Source organism: Macadamia integrifolia, chromosome 4 (assembly GCF_013358625.1).
Source record: "Macadamia integrifolia cultivar HAES 741 chromosome 4, SCU_Mint_v3, whole genome shotgun sequence".
NCBI lineage: Eukaryota > Viridiplantae > Streptophyta > Magnoliopsida > Proteales > Proteaceae > Macadamia > Macadamia integrifolia.
Window position 1 is genome coordinate 20688416 of NC_056560.1, and position 10098 is coordinate 20698513.

Below are 10098 nucleotides of genomic sequence, written 5' to 3' on the forward strand. Positions count from 1 at the left end.
GTCAGAAATGAGAAACCCTCTCTCTGAAAGCAAATTCCCTTTCCATTTGCAACAGATGAAGCCAAAATACAAACCCTTCCCCCCTCCCACTCCCACTCCCACTCCCACTCTCCAGAATTCCTTAGTTTACAGAGGATTCCCTGGTAAACACAATAAAGTTCGTAGGGGATGGGTCCATCACTCAAAATGGAAAAACGTAAGCCTCAAAATAGAAATAAAGATGATTTGTTTTATATTAAAGTATAGTCATTGACTCATCACAAACAAAAGACGAATCTATACCTTTGGTGGCCAAGAGAACAGAGATAAAAAAAAAAATATTTCAATAAAGATGATTTGTTTTATTAAAGTTGAATTATTACACACACAAAAAGGTAATCCACACCTCTGATGACCACCCCAACCTGTGAAAAACAGAAATCCCACCCCTGTTGATGTTTCCACACATGGTCCCGTTGCTCCCTGTAGATGTTTCCGCACGCTACCTTTCGGCACAGACTAGTCCTACAAACTGGATTTTATACAGATCTCAGTGTCAGTTAAAGTACATATACACCCTCAACCAGTGGTCCAATGTCTTTACTGAAACAGCCTCTCAAATCTTCTTCCTTTCTCACCATTTTGGGATGTAGGACTAATTCTCACCACTCTTTACTTCCCACTCCCAATATATTCAAAAAGAACTAGTCAAGTAAAATGCCAAATTCTCTCATTGACTGATGGTCATAGCAATATTGTACCAGGCATCACAGCAGATTTATTTGAATTCAAAGGATGGTTCAACATGATAACAAGATCCAAGACACCAATACAGAATTTAAACAATGACAAGATAATAGTTAATACATACACTGACTAATGAGAGAAACATAAAAAGGATTACATGTTCCCACATGACAAAAAACTTTTTTCTTTTTATTTTCTTCTTTTTCTATTTTGAGAAGGGGGGGTGTTTGGGAAATGGGAAACCTACATCGCAAAGTTGGTAGTGACTTTGCTGACTAAATGCTCCCCATAAACAGCTTTTTCATACTTCTCAATGCCACCAGTCTTTTGCTTACAACCCTCCAATGGCTCTATAACAGCATCAAAGTTTGGCTGTGCTCATGAAATAAAATCATGAATGAAGGTCCATCTAATAGGGAGAGGCAAAAAATGAAATAGAGGAATAAGTTTACCTCATAGAAGAAGGCAACAGAAACTCGATACTTTGAAAAGTTGTTGATTACTTGATGCAAAGTTGGTTGATACAAACCATTGGTCCAAATCTGCAATTTGTGTAGGCTTTTAGTCAAACACTCTCCAATAAACTTTGAAAAACAAAGATGGAGGAACTTGTTTTGAAAGTAATACCTTCAGCATGTCACCTATGTTGCAGACAAATGTGCCAGGAATGGGGACTGCCCATATCCACTCACCAGACATGTTTCTCACCTTCAGAGGATAAAAATATCAAAATGCACTCAATGAATCAAGCAAACAATGGGAATGAAAAATATCCTCAGATTTTTTTTTTGCCTGGTTGGGGAGGGTAAACATGAGACAAAGAATGCTCTAGCCTCTTAATCAAGGAGTGCACTGCCCCAGCAGTTCTAGTAGATACTGTTTTTGGGACCTCAATCATGAAAAGTTGGTCTTCAAATAGTATAATGACCTGAAAGCATCTGAGGGTCTCCTTCAGTCAAAAATATTTGTATCGGAACCTTCAGTCACAGCCTCCCATCAATCTCAAAGACCAAAGAGTCAAAATGTAATATTTTGAGGCCTAAGGAGGACAAACCCTGCTGCCCTCATGAGGATTTCAAAGCTTAGGCAATTTGGAGCAATAACACAGTGAATTTTATAGAATAGATAAACGAGGCTGCAGAGAAGGGTTTAAAAGTAGGTTGGTGGTGGGGTGTTTTCCGAGATTTCCTGTTGACGAAAAATCCAAGGTCACTCTTTTCCAGCCCAGCCCTGGGATATCCCATCCCAAAGCCACCCATCTGGGCTTCGATCAGCTAACCCAGCCCAAAGCACCCCTCTTAAATTGTTTAAATAGATTTGGGAAAAGGAGATGTTGGGGAGATTTGAATCCTGGCTGCAGGACGGCAGTCCTCATCATCAAAGCATCCACACATGTTTATTAAAAAACAGTGTGATAAATATATAAAAAGAACATCTTGAATCTAAATCGGGCTTGGACCATAACATATATGAGATTTGTTGAGGTAAGCAAACTGCGTAGATTACTAGAGAATAGATTGAAAATTGAAGAAGGAACAAGCTGCAATAGCTGGTAGCGACCAATAGTTGAAAAATAAGAAAATCTGAAACTAATGATAGTACACATTAAAACTCCATGAACCCTACTGTATAATGACATAAATTACCCCTCCAAACACTATTAAGCAGGGGCATAACAGAAATTTGGAATAACGAAAGAAATAAGGACTCAAAATAATAAAATACAATAAATAGAACTACTAAAACCAGACTTTTTCTTATAGGACCAGATGACCCCAACAGCTAAACCTTCTAAACTAAAATTTGCAAACTAATAAAAAGACTCCATGGCCACAAACTGTAGAACATATGAGTAGAAGAGAGAGAATAGAAAGAGATAGCTATCACAAGCCAGAGAGGGCAAACCCCTGTTGTGCCCAAAAAATGATTTGTTTTCTCCATTCTGATCAGATCTGGACTTGCTCCTCTTCTAGTCATATTTGTCTACGTCAGATAGATCTAATGCCGGCAAAAAATCTTCCATCTCTGCTATCTGTTGAGGCCTGGGGCTGACCTCAAACTTGGATTTCTCAGCTTAGGTCCAGCCCAAGCCCACCAAATTTCAGGCAGGCATGGGATGCTCTCAGGCTTTTCAAGCCCAGTTGCTTACATCTGCACCTGCTTGTCATATCCTACCTAATAATGAAAAACTGTATATTTTGAAGAGTACAACCAGTATTGCATATTTTATTAAAACATTCAAAATGCTGCTTCATCAAGAAGTTTCATAATACAGAAAGATAATGTCCAGATATGCCAATACAACATTTAAAAATACATGCTATAATTGTGATGAAATTTTTTATATTACGGGTTATCATGCAAGCAATTCTTTAAATGATGTCTCGTTCGATTATGATGAAAAAGGATAAGATTTTGCCTTTGGAACTAAACTGAGGCTTGAGAAAAATGTTAAAAGTGTACCTGCAGTGCAGAAATATTGTCGTCCTGATTAACTAGTGTTAAGAGACCTGTTATGCAACATCATAAGACAACTAGGATTAACAACTCATTTTCAGTTGGGCAAGCAAGAAGTTTTTTTTTTCCCCATATCTCATCTGAATTTACTAATGTGAAAAGATGCATGCTACAAGGTTTTAAGGTCATATTTGTCATTGCATGTCTAGTAATACATAATATAACGAATAACAAACATAAGTTAGAATACTTCGTACAAATGAAACCACATGAATGGCACCTTTCCTTATCCCCACCCACACAAACCCACCCCACCCCCCCCCCCCAAAAAAAAAAAAAAAAAAAAAATCTACTAAAAGCCAAAGCATTTACCATAGTCTGTGTGAGCTCCACTGCATTTGTTTGGACATAAAAACATGAAAGAAAACTGTTACTCACATAAGACCCTGCAAAATCCAAAAAGGAAAAGTCCAAGCACAAATACAGGCACTGTTTTACCATCCAATGTCATTTTCTGGCATAACTGAGCCATTGGCATCAGAAGCACCTGGATAACCAATGAGACGCATAACCCAAAATGGATCTCCAGCCTTTTCACCTTCAAATTCATTTGGTAATTCACCCAATGCTAGAGCAATTCCACGCATAATATTTCTTGCAAGATCTGCCATTAATCAAGAGATAGAAGTAAATCTATTTCTACGAGAAGAATATATCCCACAAACCCACGTACACATGTATTCATACGTCTGGCATCTGGCATCTACCTAAGTAAATGAACTAGGTACATGTATACACATGACAACATATTTACATAACATATAGCCCAATGTTCTAAACTGACTGCAGCAGATGCTTTAGCTGTTTGGTCCATGAATCAGTAGTTGTTTATTTATTTATTTTTTTTTTGTGTGTGGGGGGGGGGGGGGCATTAACCAGTAGGTTCTACAGTTTTATCAACAAAATGAAACATCATTTGACTCAAAAAACGTGAACTGGTTGACTGATCATTTGAACTAGACATCCAACTCATTCAGACCTAACATATGTTTTTATACAAATTTGAATCCTAGACCTTAACAATGAGCGGTTGCTGCATTTATGAATAAATATAACATCTACTAATAGATATTTCATCACTCAGACACAGTCATATGTCATTTGGACCAGATCTTTCCATTTACCACTAGCTGATATGGTTCGCTTTCCATTCTGGTTGAAAAAGACTATACAGCCACAGCAATCTGTATATATCAACTCATATGGAACGAAAAACAAGGAAATTAAAAATAAATAGATAAATAAATAATCTGGTAAACATACCTGTAAGAAGGCTGATATACTCCTCTAGCACAGAGTCGAAGTTTGCAGGTTTATCTGGCCTGAGATATTTTAAGGAGAAAAAATATTAAATACAAATCATCAAACCATCTAATGAGGCAAAATCATCAAGGACAGTGCCTACTACTTGAATGAATGAGGTTGCTTAGTCCTTTCTCCTTGCACTAACAAAGGTGGAAAAGTGAAGTTACTTCATAATTAGCTTCTAGCAGTAAATTTTTTTAAATTTCTTTTTCTAGGCCAAGGTTGAAAATGGATAATTCCAACAAAGCATGACTACAATATTGGCTGTAAATGGAATAAATGATCTTGTACAATAGAGAAGAATGGTGATGATTTTCCCCTTTCTTTCTTAGTGATACATACATCTTATCAGAAACTAGCATGCCACACACCAAATCGATGAAAAAATGCCAAGGGCAACAACCAAATCGGCCTCGGCGGGTTTCCCAGAACTGTGCAAATCTCCTTTTCATTTGAGAATGTGTTATACTGATTGCAGTAACCAAAAACCAAATTCTTTCACAAAACTGCAGTGTATGCATTTCATAGTTTATTCACAATATAATACATTCCAGCCAAAAGTTTTAAAGTAGTAACAAGCTTATTGCTTAGAGCTTTACAACCAGAACTACCACAGTAGTCCTGATAACCTGAGCTTAAGCAGCAAAAAGAAAGTCGCACTTTCCTCTGGATAATTGACTATAACCATGACACAAATTTATCCTAATAACGTAAACAAACACATACCATTTATTAGCTCCCTCTAAAGGTTTCCCAGGAGCTCCATAGGACCCAGGTTTCAATTCTTTATAGCACTGCAACCATGAGAATGTTCATAACAGTTATGATGATGACAATGATCATAAGACTCACTTATTCAAAAATCACATTGACATCCTACAAATGGTATTCTTGTTCTATGAAGTGCAAAAAGATGTGTGTGCTGCATGATACATTATGGTAATTGAAATTGTTCATCTAATGGCCTCCCCATTGTTTAGCTACAGCCTAGATCTAGAAATCAATCATAAAATTGTAACAATATGATTTGAACATTGAATTTTTGTCAGTTATGAACATTTCAGCATATAGACTTTCATTGATTGTGGACCATCTAATCCTTTAATTATTGTCTTTATTTATTTAGTGTCTTTAAATTCTTTATAAAACCACTTCAGGCCCACTGCACAGTATAATTTCTATAATTCAAAGAGTCTCTTGGACAGAAGGTCTCAAATAGAAAAAAGTAGCCACACCACATAATCACTTAACACTTTTTATCTAACAGAGTAGATTTAAGTGTAGTTTCGTTTTCAAAATGGGGGATGTACTCGATATTATTAGAAAACGAGGGGGTTACACCATATAAATTTTAAACTTAGGGGTGGTATAGGAAAATTTTCCATATATATATTATATGCATCTACAAACCAACAAAGTCAAAGCAGAAAATTCCAGTCAATAAACACCACCTTAACAGAATCCTCAGGTAAGATACTAATGGCATATAACATCCTTTTCCACATCTCCAATAGCTACCATATGGAAGCAGACACACACAAACAATTACAAAATGGAAAGTATATACGCATACTTACATCAATGGCTTCATGCATATCTGGTTTTCCTTTAGTGACATTTTCTCCAATTCTCTGATATCCTCTGTGACAAAACATTGACCAAGAAGAGGAGGAAATTTAAATAACTCCAGATAATGTATCATTGTTAAATACTTGTTTTCAAAGTATATACACGGTATGTAATTCCTGGAAGTAAACCTGTATCCTCTTTCTGGAGTCATCTTGATTTTAAGTTTTTCTTCGTAAGGAAGATCAAAAAATTGGTGTGTCAATTCTCTCACCTCTTTGACAAGGGAATCGGGTATACCATGGCCCTTCTGGTCAAAGACAGTGTCAAAGTTTTCAAGATTAGCAGAGAAAACCAAAATAGATTTTATTCGCAGGTTCACTTTTAATTGAAGTCAAGCATCAAAAGATAAGGTAAAAAAGAGAAAAATGTTTCTATTAAATTGAATGAAGCATATAACCACGCATATAACCAACTCTCCATTCTGCTGAGTTTAACCATATAACCACCTCTCCATTCTGCTGAGTTTAACAGGTCAAAAGGTACTTGGATTAAATAACAAGAGAGATCATTTGAACAAAACCATTGTAAGAAATAAACTTCTACTAGAGACTTAACAGCATATCAACCTTAAATAGACTAGAAAGGTAGAACTGGATTCATGTAGCAGACTCCAAGGACGCTGACACAAGGCTTTGTTTGAACTTCTTACAATTTTTGCTACTGGATACGATAGTTTTTGCACGTGCGCGTGCACGTGCGTGTGTGTGAGTGAGAGCGAGGGAGGGTTGACACAGCTTGGGACCAATGAGAAAATCTAGCTCTCCAAATGACCTTGAAAAAAAAATAAAAAATAAAAAAACTTGATTCCAAACAACCAGCAGATTGATGGAGGGAGGCATCCAAGCTCCAAAGTAAGATCTTTCTGTCCTGCTACCATTCACATATACAGATTAAAACAGAGCCAGGGAGAGGAAGAGAAAATAATGAGCTTATGCTCCAAGTTTCTCACCCAATCACAGATCTTTTTGTTGCTTCCACCCAAGACAAAGTGAGCAACATTAAGCTATGTGACAGCAACACACCATTTAACATTTTCTTATGTAAACCCAACAACAAGAATGGTGCATAACCACTAAAGCTTAGATCTGTCGAATGATTCTTTGTACCATAGATAAGGTACATATATTCTCTGAAAGTAAAATTAATACCACAGCAACTATTTTATGCTAAAACAAACAATACAATCAGCAGACTATATATACATAATCATAATATATCTAAAAACAATGGAACAAATAATAAAGGACCCCATAGAGTTTTATGCAAATTCTAGAAAATACAGTGCACCTAAAAAGACAAGATAATAGCTGATCCTTGATTGTTCACTAACAGTGGCGAATAGATCTAATATCATATCTAACATATCTTGTCAAGGCAACCCTTTTCTTAGTCATAAAGTTTTTCCTTGGGATCCTAAACATGTATTATTTCCAGTTTTAGCAATGCCATCTTTCATATAAATTAGAAGTCGTAACCCACCACATAGAAAAACCCAGCCTCCTTACAAGCTCGATCTAATTGTTCAACAACTTCGGATACACCTTGATCTTCAGCAATCAAAGGATCATTGCATTTAGCCAGAAGTGGACTGACATCTGAATAAAAAAATGGAAATGAGATGATATGGTAATAATATTCAAGCTCAAGGGAGTACATCATTTTACCAATTTCTAGTGTTCATTCTAAAGACAGAAGAGGAAAACAGACATCAAAAGAAAAGTAGAACACATGAATGATTACGAAGAACTGCTCTTTCTATGGCTTTAAGCAAGCAATGATTGTTTTCACTTACAAATGTTATATCAGTACCACTTCTAACTAACAGAAAACTAATGAAACAGTATACAAGTACAGAAGGAAAATAAAATTATAATCAGACACCATGGGCACAGAAAACCTAAGGAAATAAGTTTGTCTGACTTATAATTAGACACCATGAACTCAATAAAAGGGCCCCATCAGAAAGTGTTTCACCATTGCTCCATTTAGCAGCTGTATTCATTTAAGCATTACTAGATGCATAACATCCTTTTCTTTGCCTGTCTAATCAATTTTCCTAGCTTAGAATTTTTAATTAATAGAGCATGTATCATACCCAGACAAAATCAGCACCTACATAACAAAGAACCCAATACTGATCAACCCATAAGAAATAAATGGTTTAAACAGTAAATGATCAACCCAAACCAATGCTATAAAGATCCTGCATCTTCATGGCCTAAGTAAATTCAGTGGCCTGTCTATATTAGAAATTGAAAGGGGATTACAGTATAAAGCCACTGAAACTCAGTAGTTTTTCAAGTATAACTTTTGGGTAGTTGTGCACACAAGTGCATAATGGAATATAGACATGAAAAGCAGTAAAGACAACTCACAGCTCTCTTCCTTATGAAAAACACAATTAATTGAACTGATGGGAATTGTTCAGTCAACTTGATGCTAGCACCATAAACTTATATAGTTTTTGGCACATGATTTGCAGCTCAGAGATAGAAACAAGGAGTTCGTTTCTTGTTTTCAAATAACATTTAGCAAACAGAAGAAAACTCAACTCCTGCCAGCTATTTGTAAACCAACAAGTCATCTCAATCAAAACCAGGAGGTATATAAACTCAATTTAATAAGTGAATCTCCAAAACTTGTTTCTACAGCCTTAAACCATTCGAAGACCTAAAACCTTTGAACAATAATCATACCCATAATCACTACACGATAGAGTAGTGGGAACACGGCCCTGTCTCAGAACTTCGCTTCCAGGGGAGACAAGATTAACAGAATCACGGCGTAAGCTGACCTGGGTAAGCGTATCAACCTAAGATTGTAAAATTTCTCATCTAACAATAGACTTCCAGTCCCCACTGAAAAAGCCCAGAAGACATTAGTACTTATTGCGAATCCCAAATGCCCAGAACTGATTACTGCTCTGTGACAAGAAGTACTTTTTTCGTTTCAATGAATGAAACCAATTAATGGGTCACATAAGTAAACTGAAAATTCTTTTGGGCATTGATTTTGCTTTTCCTCTTCCTCGTCTATGATCTCCACCCCACCCCCCCACCCCCCACCCCCATTTGAGAACTACTCTATGATGTTAAAAAGGGTGGCTTTGGAGTCGCAATCGCCTAAGAATCTAAGGAAAGCAAACCATGAATCCAAAGAATATCAGAAGCTATCCTTTGGAGGAAAGACATTTATGGTTTCGTTGTTACCTATTATTGGAATGGACTTGAAGTCTGAAGCCATGGAAGACGAACAATAGAAGAAGAGGCAAGAGTGCAAGACGAATCCAACAACTGCAAGCAGCCAGGTAGTTGGCGAAGGCCCGAAAGTTTACAATATATTTATACCACCCATGAGTCCATGACCCAAAAATAACTAGGGAGTGGTCCAGTGGTCTTTCCCTCCCCTTCCGTCGTTCGGTGCAAGTCCGGTGTGGAGGGTGACGAATCGTCCAAAAAATGCTGCTATTTATCGATTAGAGGAGGTGGGTTCCTAAGTGGAATGTGAGACGGCAGAAGGATAAAAATTTCCACACGGCATTGTGTGCTTTTTCTTATAAATAATTTACATCACTTTTATCATGTTCGTACGTACCGATTCGCATTGATGGAATACATTACAGAGTTTTTTGGTAAATTAATTGACATTAATTGAAGATGTCAAAGGCCAAAAAAAAAAAAAAAAAAAAAAAATGTTCCATTTCTATATAAGTGGGAAGTATCCCTTGTCTGTTATCATAATTTAGAAATTCTTGTCCAATAATAAACTCTCATCTCCACCCAAGGGTTGCAAGGTACTATCACATACATACAAGGGGGTGCACAGAAACCTTCTTCATATAATATTTATCGTGATAAAGTCATTATGGATGCATCTTTCACATTTGCAAATGGAATTGAATATGTAGGTGTAAAAGAATGG

The 10098-nt window shown here is 36.6% G+C and overlaps 1 protein-coding gene across 2 annotated transcripts; it reads right to left on the reverse strand.

Annotated features, from left to right (window-relative positions):
- Positions 1 to 734: 734 nt before the first annotated feature.
- LOC122075135 (2-oxoglutarate-dependent dioxygenase 33) lies at positions 735 to 9692 on the reverse strand. Of its 2 annotated transcripts, none has more exons than XM_042640045.1 (12): positions 9387 to 9692; positions 7657 to 7772; positions 6306 to 6424; positions 6126 to 6189; positions 5275 to 5342; positions 4507 to 4565; positions 3682 to 3847; positions 3556 to 3575; positions 3190 to 3236; positions 1354 to 1434; positions 1179 to 1268; positions 735 to 1098 (listed from the first exon to the last, which is right to left on the reverse strand). In XM_042640045.1, exons 1-12 carry the CDS (start codon positions 9418 to 9420, stop codon positions 970 to 972), a joined length of 993 nt encoding a protein of 330 aa, XP_042495979.1. In that variant the 5' UTR covers positions 9421 to 9692; the 3' UTR covers positions 735 to 969. The 2 variants fall into 2 exon arrangements, with proteins under 2 accessions (XP_042495979.1, XP_042495980.1); XM_042640046.1 differs by lacking the exon at positions 9387 to 9692 and adding an exon at positions 8874 to 9029.
- Positions 9693 to 10098: the final 406 nt, after the last annotated feature.

Coding starts and splice junctions, on each gene's coding strand:
- LOC122075135 (XM_042640045.1), bottom strand. CDS start 9,420: ATGGCTTCAGACTTCAAGTCCATTCCAATAATAG. Junction 5,343..6,125: donor ATATGCATGAAGCCATTGAT/GTAAGTATGCGT, acceptor TCATGGTTGCAG/TGCTATAAAGAATTGAAACC. Junction 1,435..3,189: donor ACAATATTTCTGCACTGCAG/GTACACTTTTAA, acceptor TATCCTCTGAAG/GTGAGAAACATGTCTGGTGA.